Source organism: Mustela putorius, unplaced genomic scaffold, assembly GCF_011764305.1.
Source record: "Mustela putorius furo isolate JIRA1106 unplaced genomic scaffold, ASM1176430v1.1 tig00000997_pilon_pilon_pilon, whole genome shotgun sequence".
In the NCBI taxonomy this organism is placed as follows: Eukaryota; Metazoa; Chordata; class Mammalia; order Carnivora; family Mustelidae; genus Mustela; species Mustela putorius.
This window is the reverse complement of record NW_025421527.1, coordinates 2,371,442-2,387,136: the sequence shown is the minus strand read 5'-3', so window position 1 is coordinate 2,387,136 and position 15,695 is coordinate 2,371,442. Positions and strand designations below refer to the sequence as shown.

The 15,695-nt window shown below is 41.4% G+C and overlaps 1 protein-coding gene across 1 annotated transcript in view; it reads right to left on the bottom strand.

Annotated features, from left to right (window-relative positions):
• The window catches only part of LOC101686935 (olfactory receptor 10J3), a 153,018-nt gene extending 145,374 nt beyond the window's left edge, over positions 1-7,644 (bottom strand). Inside the window, 3 exon segments of the mRNA XM_013047454.2 lie at positions 6,755-6,945; positions 6,948-7,148; positions 7,540-7,644. Of these exon segments, the coding sequence (XP_012902908.2) occupies positions 6,755-6,945; positions 6,948-7,148; positions 7,540-7,644 (497 nt within the window).
• Positions 7,645-15,695: the final 8,051 nt, after the last annotated feature.

The following is a 15,695-nucleotide window of genomic DNA, read 5'->3' as shown; positions in this document are numbered from 1 at the left end:
CCCCCTTCTTTCAATTTATGTATTTCAAGTATCTCTCTTATTAATAGCCTAGAATTGTCTTGCTGGGTTTTATCCATTCTGACAACGTCTGCCTTTTCATGGTTAGTATATTTAGGTTAAACATAATTATTAATATTGTTGGGCTTAAGTCTACTGTTCTCATGTTTTTAATTTGCCCCATTTGTTATTTGATCCTCTGTCCCTCCCTTTATTCCTTCTTTTGAATATTTTGTGCGCTGTTTTCTCTACTGCCTTCTTAACTATACTTCATTGCTCTATTGACACGTTCATTTTTAAATTAAGTATTTTATTTATTTGAGAGCATGCACATGCAAGCACGGGGGGAGGTGGGGCAGAAGGAGACGCCAACTCCCTGCTGAACAGGGAGCCCAGTGCAGAGCTCCATCCCTAAGACCATGACTCATGGTGAAGGCAGACACTTAACCAACTGAGCCACCCTGGTGCCCCTTAACACATGCATTCTTAACCTATCACAATCTTTCTTAGGGTTAAAATTGTACCATTTCTTGTCAAAGGCATCTCAAGGGTGTAATTAAATTTACCCTTCATTGAGCTACAGTTATATGTACAACATGCAGATACATTATGAGTCTGATAATATTTTTTTAAATATATTCCTTAAAAATCATTCAGAGAAGAAAAACGGAATATGTTATATTTACTCGCTATTGCCCATTTCCTGTCATCTCCATTTCTATCACTTGCATCTGGTGTCCTCTCCCTTCAACCTGAAGAACTCGTTTTAGCATGCTGGTAGTACATAAATTAGCTCAATATTCACTTACCTGAAAATATCTATTTCACCTTTGGTTTTGAATGATACTTTAACTGGATTTAGAATTCTGGCTTAACACTAAACAATGTCATTTAATTGTTTCCTGGTCTTCATTGTCTCTAATTAGAAGGTATTGTTATCCCCTGGTATGTAATAGGTTTATGTTAATCTGATGACTTTCAAAGATTTTCCTTTATTTTTGGTTTCAGAGATTTGATCATCTTTTCACTTATCCTACTTGAGATTCATGGAGATTCTTAGATCTGCAGAAGTTTCTATTTCTCATTAATTGGTGAAACTTTTGGCCAGTAGGTCTTCAAGTACTTGACATGTTCTATTCTCTTTTTGAGGCTCCAGTTACATGGACATTAGACTTCTCATATTGTTGCATGAATCGCTAAAACTTCATTTTGTTCATTTTTTGTCTTCCTCTTATTCTAGAATTTATTGATCCATCTTCAGATTAATCAACTCTTCTACCAACTCCAATATACTATTTACAAATTGGCCAACATTTCATTTTTTTTCCAACACTTCATTTTAAATATTTTTTCTTTTTGTTCTCATGTTGAGCATTTTATAACTGTATGTGAGACATAGTGGGTGACCCATTACAGAAATTTTGGATTCGTTAGTTGTGGTGCACTTGCTGTCTCTGTGCATAGACACAATGTTGGGATGTCCCCCAGAGCAATATTTGGACACACCAAACTCATTCACTGTGACCTGTTCCTACCATACAAAGGATATCCAAAGGATATACAAAGATGAAGGTCACCAACTATGTTGTGCTGTTTTCTTCTCTGTGGTTCCATGGTTTTCTTGTATCACACTAATCTTTATCAAAATGGGTTGCAAGTAAATTATTAGCCACTCAACAGCAGGGCTCGAGTCTTATTTCTGTCTCCCTAGTGCCTAAACCAGAGGTTGATACTCAGAATGGACAGGCATAATTATTGATGTAACAAACAGAATTGTTTAAAAATTCAGGAATCCTGTAATGCTAACACAAAACTCAAAATCCAAGAAAATGTGGGTCATCTAATTCAGAAGAAAACACTCTATTATAAGCTCTGTTCCAAGTGCAGACATCAGTGAACCATGAGATAAATTTAAGTGCCACGTAGTAAATATTTAAAGAAGTATATTCATGATCTTCAATAGGCTTTGTTTACAAAGGCAGAGGAAGAAATAGGACATTTCAGGAAGAGTCCATCGCTACTGCTAAAGCTTTCAATGAAGCTTTAGCATTTAAACACAAGGTTTACTCCTCTTACCTTACTCCCTGGTCAGAACAAGGTGTATGCATGTACATGGAACAACAGCGTGGCATTCAGAATCAACAGATCTGTGAGGCTCACTTCTGTGTTCCTCCTCTCTCTCTCCCTCTTTTTTTTTTTTTAAGGTTTTATTTATTTATTTGACAGATCACAAGTAGGCAGAGAGGCAGGCAGAGAGAGAGGAGGAAGCAGGCTCCCTGCCAAGCAGAGAGCCCAATGTGGGGCTCGATCCCAGGACCGTGGGATCATGACCTGAGCTAAAGGCAGAGGCTTAACCGCTGGCCACCCAGGCACCCCATTCGTCCTCTCTTCAATGGTGCATGTGACCTCGGGAAAGTCACCACATCTATCCCCATTATATTCGTCTGAGAAATGGGGAAGTACTATGTCCCTTACAGGAGTGCTGGGAACCTTGAGTGAGGTCATGAATGGGAAAGATCTTTGTGAACTATAAAGAGCTACATAAATATTAGTGATATTGAATACATAGTAAAAACAAGGCATTAGTGCTTATCATGGCACCCATCACATCTAAAACTCCGAAATATTCTCTCTCCCCACAAAACACATGTGTGTGCTCAAACACACGTGATTGGATACACACACGGAGACACACTTCAGCAAGGGTACAAAACTGATTTGGAACCTTGCACCTTTTAAATTGGGGGAAAGATGAACCGTGAGAGACTATGGACTCTGAGAAACAAACAGGGTTTTAGAGGGGCGGGCGGTCGGGGATGTGTTAGCCTGGTGATGGGTAGTAAGAAGAGCACGGATCGCATGGAGCACTGGGTGTTGCATGCAAACCATGAATCCCGGAGCACTACACTGAAAACTAACATAATAATAAATTCTGTATACCTCTGTGCAAGTTAAAGCAGTGTGTGCCACATACTCCCTGGCTGCCTTTTGGCTTCATTTTCTTTCCTGCTGACCCCCTCCCCTGAGACATTTGTGCTCATTAAGAAAATGTTTGTTGTACTTACTGTTGGGAGAACTGCAACTCTTTTCTCTTCCGATCCATCATGGATCATTGTAAGTAGGATGCGGAAGGGTCTCACGTGAGACTAGTTTTCTCTAGAGAAGCTATGAAGTCAACACCAAAAATTTTATTTCTGAAGTTCAAAGACCCCTAATAGTTGATTTCATTTTTTTTTCTAAAAAGTTTTAAAATACCTTAACCCCTGGCTTTATATGTCAAGCTCTCAATCACTTTTAAGTCTGTTATTAACTTGGTTATAGCTAAAATACACTAACCTGGCACTAATCCAATTTCCTTCAAAAGGAGGATTTTTCTTTTGTCCAGTTTTAAGGGACCAACAAAATACATCAATGTCAATAGTTTATGAAGTGAGAACTGCTTGTAGGCAATCCCACAATGGGGGAAAAATGATTTTAAGTAGCTTTTCTGTTCTTTTCTCTGTTGGTTTACTTTAGGTGAGGGTAGTCTATAAAGCAGACAGAGGGAATAGGACAGTTCAATCCAAAAAAAAAACCCTGCAAATCCACAGATAGGACCTTATATTCAATAGGTGTTCACACAATCATCTATCCTAAGACATATGATTGATATCTGACATGGCAGCAGGCACACAGAGATGAATAAACTACCCACTGTCCTGACACACGCAGCCTTTATAGGCTCGTATTCTCTGCTCAGGCTCCTTCCCTTTCCCTGACCACCTCCTAGACTTCAACTGACCCAAGGCCACAGAAAGTTCATTTAACATCAACAAATGCTTTCCTGACTTTAACAGATCTGAGCAATTCTCTGTGTACAACACCCTTCACCCCAAACAAGAATCCTGTGCACATGCCGATAGCACGTTTTGCCCTTTATGCTAATTTGTCTCCCCTACTGAACTGTGAATAACACGAAACGCCCTGCATTCCTCATGGTCGAGGAATAGTTCCTGTAGACCAGTACCTGCAAGTACTCAATGGCCTGACACAGTGCTTGAAAAATATGTATTTCATAAGTTATGGGCATTTTTCTGATGAACAAAAGAGCTGAACAAAAAGACGACTAAAAGGATAGAGGTGCTGGTAGCATGCGAGATGAGGTGGGGTGGGTAGAGAGATTCTGCAGGATGATGATAAAGACGATGAAGAGAGATGGCTGGCTGACATGAGGGCTAAGCGTTACAAATTTAGGAGCCGCCAATAAAAGGAGTCACTGATCTGGATTCATCCTACTGGGAGGCTCTGTGGCCACACTGGCCTACATACCCTTGTACTGTCTGCTGCACATCCCTTGTGGGAGAGGAGTCCTCCGTGGAAGCTGAAGCCATACGAAGTAGGAGGACAGGGGGCTGCACCTGTTCGTGAGATAGGAGGGGAGTGGCAGGACTGATGTGTAAAAACTTAGGGGATTTGGCGGGAGGAGTGGGAGAAGGCAAGAAAACTCAGTAAAGAGGAGCACATGTCCTTGTGATAGCCATCCACCCCTCTCCCCTCAGCCTCAGCCAGCGGCTCTGACCCCCTCCATTTCCTCAACTTAATGAAAAAGCAGCAACATGAACATGGGCGAAAATGGACAGGGTCAAAGAGTGCTTCTTTGGGAGAGTTTAAGGAAATTGTGGAAGCAAATGATCTATAAAAGAGGGAAGTTGGATCTTGTCTGATTTCTGCTAGGATTTCGGGGAAGCAATGGTTATACCAGAGAAAATTTTATAAGAATATGAAGGAAAAGGCCCATTCACCTTTGTATTCACGATGTAATAATTTCAGAAAGTTCAAATGCCCTCTGAGGTCTCTCCAAGCACTCCTCACAGGACCAGGACACCTCTTTCAGAGGGAGAGCCGTGCTGGTCATCAGCTGATATCAGCGACTAGCTCACTCCACTGTGACAGTCAGCCACAGGGGACACTGCACAAAGACTCCCTCAGCCTTCAGCCGGTGGCCTCAGAGGGATCTGTAGAGCAGAAGAAAATTACAGCTCACCTAGAAGAGGCTTCGGTGCCATTCCAGTGGCACAGAACAGACAGACACAAATGGAAAGTAAGGGGCAGGAGCCAACATAGGGATGGAATAACTGGGAGGAGCGGGATTGCATGAAAACACGTTTCCATGTCTATTTTAGTATCTTCCAGCTCAGTCCAGGTAGAGATAAATTCTGATGGGAAGGTCTACAAAAATACTCAATCTTCCTCCTTAAGGGTATACAATAATATAACATGGTTATACTTATTTGGATATAAACACAGGAGAAGTATGAAGTTTTAACTGTTTACTGAGAGAAAGGAGTTTAATGGCATCTTCTTCAGATTCTAGAATGAGTGCAGCCAATACCTGACTTCTAACCTCAAATCCACTGCAGGTACTACAGACCAGTTAAAAATCTAGAGGGGGTGCCTGGGTGGCTCAGTGGGTTAAGCCGCTGCCTTCAGCTCAGGTTATGATCTCAGGGTCCTGGGATCAAGTCCTGGATCGGGCTCTCTGCTCAGCGGGGAGCCTGCTTCCTCCTCTCTCTCTGCCTGCCTCTCTGCCTATTTGTGCTCTCTCTTTCTGTCAAATAAATAAATAAAATCTTAAAAAAAAATCTAGAAAGCTTCCATAGGTTGGAAAACCATCTTTATGGAAAATGTATCTGGATAAAAGTATGGTTACAGAAATGCCACCAGTACGTTCTCTCCCCGCCTAGCTTCTGGGGAACAAGGGTTTTTGCCTTAGTCCACAGAAGTAGGGATACACATAGAAATGAGTACTGCTGGAAGAGCTTACACGTTTGAGTAATAAAGTGAGTTTTGCTGAAGCTGTTCATTTTTCAATCAGCAAGAAATAAGGAAACACTTTCTGAAATGATTGCTACAAGGCAAATGTTTTAATTCCTGAGGATGAAAGCCATCCTTGGGCTGTCTGTCCTGCTTGTTTTCTTAAGACCCCATCCGTGTGTGTTCCAGCAGCCTCCTCTTCACATCTCCTTACCAGACTAGGTCAAGGACTTGACTGAGAGGAGCCAGATGAAGTGAGGGCCAGAAGAAGTTCCCGAACCAAAATCCTGAGGCAAACAAGTAATCCTAAATCTGGCTTGGAAGTATTCCCATATCTAAGGAACAATATTCACTAGAACATAAAACTGCTTTCTACCTTGTCTCCAGAGCATGAAAAAGAAAAGCGTTTCTACTGTTTGACCTTATTCTCGAGAAGAGCTGTATTTGATGAACTCGTGTACTGCGGCATGTTTGTGAGCAGACACACATTACACTGGGCTAAAGGTCTCCTGACAAAGTGGTTCAATCTGTTGAGAAATGTTTTTTGCCTACAACTCTGCGTAGGGCATCCTTGACCTCCTTGTTTCTCAGACTGTAAACAACAGGGTTCAGCAAGGGAGGGATGATAGTGTAAGTCACAGAGAGAAGAAGGTCTTTTTCTATGGCGTTCTCAGACTTGGGCTTGAGGTAGGCAATAGAGGCACAGCCATAGTGGACAATGACCACTGTGAGGTGGGAGTCACAGTTGGCAAAGGTCTTCTTCCGGCCCTCAGTGGAGACAATCTTGAGAATGGTGGAGATGATGAAGACATAGGAGATGAAGATCAAGCCCACAGGGACCAGGATCGCAAATGAACTGACACCATAATTGATCATCTCATTAAGAGTGGTATCAGTACAAGAGAGTTTCATGACTGGATAAATGTCACAGAAGAAGTGCTCCACCACGGTGCCACAGAAGGACAAACTGAACATGACTGCCACATGGAGAACTGCCATAACCAGGCTAGTGCCAAAGGACCTACATACAAACATGGCACACACTCCTTTGCTCATGAGGACTGTGTACCTCAGGGGGTTGCAGATGGCCACATAACGGTCATAGCCCATTGCTGTAAGCAAGAAGCAACTATTAGTGGCCAAGATGACAAAAAAAAGAACATCTGAGTTGCACAGCCTGCCAAGGAAATGGGCTGGTTATGGAAAAGGAGACCGGAAAGCATTCGTGGGACACTGACCAGCGTGTACACAGTCTCAGAACTAGCCAACATGCTCAGGAAGAAGAACATGGGGGTGTGGAGATGACGGTCAACATGGATGATGGTCACAATGACAACATTACCAGTTAGAGTTAAAATGTAGATGCCATTTGCGACAACATGGATGGAACTAGAGCGTATCATGCTTAGCGAAATAAGTCAAGCAGAGAAAGACAACTATCATATGATCTCCCTGATATGAGGAAGTGGTGATGCAACATGGGGGTTTAAGTAGGTAGGAGAAGAATCAATGAAACAAGATGGGATTGGGAGGGAGACAAACCATAAGTGACTCTTAATCTTACAAAACAAACTGAGGGTTGCTGGGGGGAGGGGGGTTGGAGGGAGGGGGGTTGGGAGGAGGGGGGTGGGATTATGGACATTGGGGAGGGGATGTGCTTTGTTGAATGCTGATTCACAGACCTGTACCCCTGGGGATAAAAATACATGTTTATAAAAAATAAAAAATTTAAAAAATAATTTAAAAAATGTAGATGGCAAGCAAAACCACAAAGAGTGTTATCTGGTGCTTTCCGAAGATTGAGAATCCCAGGAAGATGAATTCTGTCACTTCCGTGAAGGTCTTTCTCTGCATTTTGCTAGATCAGTGTCTGAAAGCAATAAAGTCATCAAGGAAAACATTTTCATCAGCAACTGGACTGTACGGGAAGGGACAATAACACCTGAAGTGAGTGAGCCCAATTCTTTCTTTCAGGACCACTGAGCCCAGACCCGAGGGACTTGCACCTGAAGAGAGAGCTACCAGTGTCTCCTTGGGGCTCACCCACATGTGCATTATCATTGTGGAGTAAACCATTTCCTGTGTGTGGCCAAGACTGCTAAAGAAACGCTTACCTCACATGCATCATACTGATGTGAAGGAAGAAAACTACGAGGGAGAAGTCCTGCTCTGTGTCCCCACTGGTAATGACACCCACCACTTAGAACAAACTCCGTTAACCAGGTGACACACAGAAGAGGGCTTCAGTGGAAATGATACCGGAGAATGGAGGAGTCCAGAAAGAGGAACTTGGAAAATTGGTCACTGGATTTGGTAATAGTCACCAAGGCCTTTTATATGGCATTTCATTCAGTTGAGTTCTGAATCTAGAAACTTCATTTCAGAGGGTTAATATGGTCCAAACAGGTCATCAGAGCCTCAAAGCAGACTTTCTGCCATGGTCACTTCACTGTTTACTCAAGTGCCGCTGAAGAGATCTCTTTTGCTGACTCGTCATCAGGAAGAGAGAATTGTGATGAGAGGACATTGCTTTGTCTCCACGGCAACAGGAGCATGTTAGAGTTAAGTCAAGGCATGGATATGATATTGCAAGCACCAGAGCTGAGACAAGAGGAGGAAGGAATCTGCTAGCTGCTTTGAGCTAAACTGGCTTTTTTTTTTTTTTTTAAATCTGGTGCACACTGGATTTGATATAATGTTGAGAAATAATTCACTCATTAGTCCCCTTTATCAGAAGGAATCCCCATCCTATGCAGAGAGCATGCAGCTGCTCCTGTGGGTCTCCACCGCGGCCATTGCATGGTTCTCCCTCTTCATTTTCACACTAACTAAAACGCACTTCCTCTCCCTCCCTTCCCAATTCCCTGAAATTTGACTTCATCATGTTCACTTCCATCAAACTGTTCTCTCAAATGTCACCAGAGTCTCCATGGCGAAAACTGTCAGATTTTGCTTTTTCTTCTTTTGACATTTCTAAACATTCTTCCTCCTGGAAACCTTCTGTGACCTTGGTTTCCATGACACTATGTGAGCTCTCTCTCTTCTCGGTGCTCAGGTAGTTATAACCCTCCATGAATCTGCTCACTTCATCCACGTAGTAATTGTAAATGCTCTTCTATGCTAAACACTTGGCCCCTGCTTTTCTCTCCACACTGTCCCATCATGTTCTTCTGTTACTATTTCCAGGTAGATTGCTCCCAAATCTCTCCTTCCATCCATCTTTTCCCCCCAAGTCTACAACTTCCCATGGACTTTATTTGTGGGCCTTGAAAACATAATTTTATAATTTCAAAAGTAAATAAAACAGCTACCCTTCTGATATTCAGAAATCTCTCCATCGCTATTTTTCCAGCTTCCTCAGTGACCACACCATTATTCCAATCTATCCGAGTCAGTGTTTTAGGTCCAGAGCTATTCAAAATCACATGCAGTGAAATTCTTCCTTAAGCATGGTCTCAAATTTGTCCCAATTTCTGGATTCACAATGATTCAACACAAGATTAGGATGCCCAAATCCTCTACCTGGGATAATAAAAAAAAAATCCTAATCCAAAATTTATATGGAAATGCAAAGAACCAAGAATGCCAAAACAATTTCAAATAAGAACAAAGGACTTAGACTATTTCATTTGGAGACTACAGTAATCAAGGTGGCATGGTATTCATATTACACACAACTCAATGGACCAAAAACAGTCCAAAAATGAGTCACACATAAACAGTCAATTGGTTTTTGATGATGTTCTAAGATATCTCAAAGATATTTTCAACAAATGCTATAGCAACTGGATATCTATATGATTAAACAACAATTAAATAAACCACAAACCCTACCTCATGCAATACACATAAAATCATTCAAAATAAATCAAAGGCCTCCATATAAGAGCCAAAATGAAAAATTCTGGACAAAACTAAAAAAATCTTCACAACGTTGAAATAATCAAGAGTTCTTAGATACAAAACAAAAAGCATAAACCATAAGAAAAGCCATAAATTTAACTTCATAAAAACTAAAGCTTCCATTCTTCAAAAGATGTTAGAAAAACGAGGAAAGCCACAGATTGGAAGAAAATATTCACCATAGATATGTATAAGCTTATATTCAGAATATATACAGAATTCTTACAACTCAATGCTAAGACATTTTTTAAGTTGGAAAAATATTTGGACATTTCACAAAGGATATATATACAAATGGTTGAAAAGCACATTAAAGATGTTCAATCATATCATTAGCCATCAGAGAAATGAAAAATAAAACAATGAGGTTACCACTACACACCCACTCCCATGGCTCACATCAAAACTTTAACACCGAATATTGGCAAGGAGGTAAAGGAACTGGAACCCTTAAGCATTGTGGGTGGTGATACAGAACGGTATAAACAATTATTACAATAGTTTTGCAAGCTTTCAGAAAGGTAAATATATACTAATCTAACGACTCATTGATTTTCCTAAGTACTTACCCAAGAATTAAAACGTGACCACACAATGTCCACATCTGTGTGGACATGTGTACAGACATGTTCATGGAATGTCCTTAGCAACTTCATTGCTGGAAGCCAAAAGCTGGACACTCCAATGTTTAGGGCCAATCAACAGGTCCCTACAATGAAATATTCAAGCAATAAAAGCAACAGAGTACCAGTACAAACAAAACATGGCTGAATCATAACATTCTGAATCACAGAACTCAGAAAAGAGACATTCAGTACAATCCTATTTATAGGAAACTCTAGAAAATGCTAATTTAATCTATAGAGCAAGAAAACCAATCAGTGTTTGCCAGAATTGTTAGGAAGTTGACCACAAAAGAACACAAGGGAACTTTTTGGAATAAAGAAAATGTTGATTACGGTGGTAGTTATAAGATGTATAAATTCATCAAAACTCAACAAAATGTATACTTAAAATTGGTGCATTTTGTTCCATTATTTATATTGCATAGCATGGTATTGTGTCATATTAGGTAATACTGTAATGTTTTATACCTCAGAGCTCATTTTTAAAATGATTCTGTCACAAAGTAGACTATCTCTGCAAATGTCCTGGCTAGACCCACAAATCTTCAGGGGCTCATTAGAATGTAAGAAACATAGGAATTGTCCGGAGCTTGGGATATCCGGAAACTTATCTAGAATCTTTCAACATCAACCATGTAGTTTTGGACAAATCACTTAAAATTATCCTTAGTATCAGCTCTGTGATAAGCAATATTTTTTTTTAGGAGTCAACACAATGAAGAAAACAATGAGACAATGAAACACGAGAGAGACAGAAATGTATTTGCGGATCATCTTCTTGGGAAAATAAAAACACCACAACAAGCTAAGGTAATGAAGAGTTAGTGCAGCTGATGTTTCCGTCAAGAAGACTGTACTCCAAATAAAAGAAAAAAAATTCTAAGTTGCAAAGAGAATTGCATTTGTAAGAAAAGAAACTACTACAGAATTTGATACTCAGAACAAATCATCTATCTGTTATTTATTCCCTAACAGTGAACCTGTTAGGGAAAGGGAAAGAATTTTAGAACTGCAGTTTAGGCCAATATTCTGAAAATTGATAATGCATGTAAATTACTCTTGCAGAATATAGACAAAACCCTATGGTCTCTTCTCCAGAGACCCTGAAACAAATACTCTAAGATGCCAGGGATGGATAAAGTGACCTCTTTTAAAAATCTGAAGGCAGTGGAAGAAAAACAATCATAGTATGCTAGGAAAGAATCTGCAAGGCTGAGCTTTGAGGACATAGCCTAATTGGCCTATCTTTGTGGTTTTCCACCCCAGAACCCCAGATCCCAGCACAAGGTGGATGCAGAAGCAAGTGGGACTAGAGCCTGCTCAGGGACATACAGGCATCCCCAATGTCTCTCAAATCTAATCTGACAGTATCTCCAACAACAACAACAACAACAAAACCTTGTGCCTTTTCAAGACTATGCAATCTTACAATTACCTACATCTCTCCAGACAGGACCATAGCTTAGAACAAGCAGCACATGACCTGCACACTGGCCCTCCTGGCTCTGAGGCAGTCTGTAAGAGAAGGAACGCCTATAAACTCAGCCATCAAGAGAGGAATCTCCAAGGAAAAGCCTTGTTGACTAGCCCTGCTCTCCTGAATCTCTTTGTCAGAACTTCCTAAATATCTCGAGGGAATCAGTCGAGTTAGACTCCAGACAGGTATCAAGGGATCTTATTAAAAATGGAACATCTTTATTTTTCCAAGTAGTTGGTGCTTTGTAGTTTCTGGAGCCATCTTCTCAAATGGTTTCCTTCCCTACCCTTGACTTTACTGAGGGGATGTCACGGACAGGCATGTGTGGTGCAGGGACTGTCATCTTTAGGAGACAGGGGATTAGTCTGTGGAACATTTCCGAGACAGAGGGTGCCTAAGTAAAATTCAGTATTCCCCAATGATGCCCATTTGTTAATAGATTCCATTTCAGCAGGATAAATGATATTGGTAAATCATAGCCTGAGTGTAGTAGTTAGACTCCTTGCAGGAGACTTTCCGATGGCTAGATCACATTCCTGGGAGCCAGAGCTCCCTATATTTGCCTAATGTTCACTCATCTCATCAGGAGCAAGCCCCTTTCCCCTCTCCCCCTCCCTCAAGAATCTTCTGAGGCTTCAGCAAATGTTTTAGTTTTCCATTTGATCTATGTTTACTCCTCCCTTAGCTGCACAGACGTTATAGAATGGTAAGATTTTAGTGTACTTTTTACCTCCCCTTTATACCAATAAGACCATTCCAGAAGCCTAGGAACATGCATTACAAACACACACACCCCAGATAAGGATCAAGTAAGTCCTATCAACTACAGTGCTGGTTCCATCTACTGCGGTTAAATGTCTTTAAGCCTCCCAAGCTTCACCATGGAAGTCACAACAAGGAACTAAATAGCCCCCAAATCCTGTTCAACCAGTTTCAAACCCAGTAACTTCTTGATCCAGTCTTTCCCCAACTGTGCAGTAGCCTCACTGTCTTCCATAACCCTGACTTTGGAAGCTACCTGAAGCACATTCCATAAATCCCCTCCACTTCACTTACCTTTCCCGGCCCATCCTTCCCCGGCCCATCCATGCAATCATGGATGCCTGCTCCCCCAACATTCCTTTGACACATTTAATGTGCTTTAAAGCTCATGAGAAAAGTTAGAAATCTGATGGGAGAAACCCCTGCATACTCTTTCCCTAGATTCACCAGTTGTTTCTGCTTTGCCCCATTTTCTTCATCATCTCTAACTCTTAACCAGCTGAAAGTTAGAAACATCAGACTTCTTTAAATACTTTAGTGAGCATTTCCTTAACAAGGAAGTCCTATTACATAACCACAAAATGACAGAGACACGGAGTCAGGAACCATGATGTCTCCACCTAAACACAAAGTGGCAGAAAAAAATTAAGACCCAAAGTTCAGTCTTCCTCCACCGCAGTGCTTCCCCTTCATAAACTGGAGAGTACCCTATTCTTTCTTGGAGTTCCTGATGTTTTCAAGGCTTCCCCCCAAGGCCCTAAGGATAACTTTTTCTAGAAAAAGGTAGGGGAATTAAAACCCATCCGTTGCTTACCTCTCCCCATCCACCTGATCAAGAACATTACTTTCCAAGAGGCCAGTGGTCTCTGCAGGGTGACTGATCACCCAGTATGCAGGTCTATCTAGAAAATCTGTACTAGTCACTCCCATTTTCCATGACCCAAATCACTCATCCTTCTTTCCCCTTGACCATGGCTCAGTCATCATCCCAGGCAAGATGGCGTGTCACTTTCTCCAAATTTTTCACACTTTCTTCCTCCTCAAATTCACAGAGAATGTGAAGGTGCAGCACAAAAGCCTGGAACCTTCAGAAAGCAGGCTGTTAATAGAGGGCTCACCACCTTCAAATACTCTACCCAGTACTTCCCTAAACAATGGCACTCACCCACAAACAAGCACCCACATCAAGAAATGAACTCTGATTCACTACCATCTAATTCCCAGATCCCATTCCATGTTTTGCCAACTGTCCCTGACCATATTTTTAAAGCAACCCACTGCAGACTCAAGCTTCACCTTCACTAGCATGGGCTGCAAACCTCCTTTTTTCTAGAAGAGTTCTTTCATCTCTCCTTCCTTGTCTCTCAGGACCTGGACACTTCCAAAGGTTACAGGCCAATTATTTTGTTGAAGACCCTTAAAATTCGCTTTGTCTAATGTTTTTCTCACGAGAAGACTCCGGTCACATCTCCGGCAAGATGGCGTATCCTTCGATCCTTCACCGGATGGTATCAAGAGGCACAGATTCTGGATGACATTTCTAACGATGCTCCACTCTACTGCGTAAAATGGCATAAATCACAGTTCTCTACTTTGAAGTCACTTTTAAATTAGTATTTTGCAAAGATGTAGTTTGAAACTATGGAAATATCCTTTTCTTCACACTTATGTATTCATCTATATCATTTCAGATTTATGGTTTACCCTTTTCTTCAATGGGCTATAATTACTTCCAGTATTTATGTTAGTTCTCAAGTTGCTCCCAGTGTGGTCAGTGGGATCCCCTTCACACTGGCTCTGGTGTTCTCCTGACAGGTCTCCATTCTTATTTGCTCATTTCCTTCCTTCTGGCACGAAACAGCAATCCAGATTCATCTTCTGCTTTCTGTGGCCCAGACCTGGAATTCGCTACTTCTCCAAGGATCCCTGGTTCTGCTCAGTGAAACACAGTGTCTAGTAGGCAAGGAATTCACAACGAAACCAAAAATTCTCATCTAACACCACAGAACTTCATCCGAAGTTCTCCACTTCCATATCAAACTCTCCTTTAGAAAGCAGATACAATAAGAAAATATATTAAGGATAATGGGTATCAATTCTCTTGCAGGTAACCAACTTCACTTTCTGCCCGCCCCCACCTCCTCCTCTGCCCCACCCTCCCCACTCCAGAACCGGCTCCTACTCCCTTCCTGACCCCTCCTCTGTCCCCTCCATCGTGCTGAGACACCCCACATCCTTAAGAGTCCTCTCTCCCAAGTGTGTCTTCCTTGACTGGTCCCATCTAATGTCATAATCCTAAATCTTTCAGTAAGGAAAAGGAAAAGGAAGAAAAGAATTTTGTTTCTTTGGGATGCTTTTTCACAAACTACATGGTAATTTGATTCAGGTGAGGAATTCTAAGTAGTAGGCATTCACATTATTCTCTGGTAAGAGTCTTTAATCCATAGGAGGAAGTATAGCAAAGTGCTTGGGCTCAAAAGTATTTTTCCCTTCTTTTCCCTTGTCTCTTCACTTTTTAAAAATTCTACCCAAGTTTTCATCACCGCTTGTTTAATCCAACAAATATCTACTCTGTCACTAGTATACAGGAAGCACAATCTTAAGCAATGGATCGGACCCAGGGAAAGAAAATAGAGTCTTTTATAAGGTTTTGTCTGGGTGTTTGGATGAATACACAAATACCTATAATGAGGCAGAATACTGTAATGCCATAAAATGTCATAATAACAATGATTTTCAAACACTCTGGGTAAAGCACCATGCTAAGGACTTCCATGTGCATTTACCAGCCACTAACGCCCCAGGAATGTGAATGGCTGTATTACCATTTCACCTGGGAGGAACTGTAGATGCACGAAGCTTGAACGCTTACGTTTTCAACATTTAGAAAAAGAGCACTGGGTTTGGAATCCACATCTGTCTGATTCCAAAATCTCTGCCCTTCCTCACTGTGGCATTCAGAAGATGGAAAGATCGTTTCCTATCAGAGAGTCAGGAGAGACTCCATGAAGCAGATAAGGGATAGACTTAGCCCCTGGAGGTCTGAAAAACAGAGATTCTCTGAAAGCCACTTCAAAGGAAACGAATCAGGACTAGAAGAAGGGACTTGGAACATGCCCACAGGTAGAGTCTAGGGG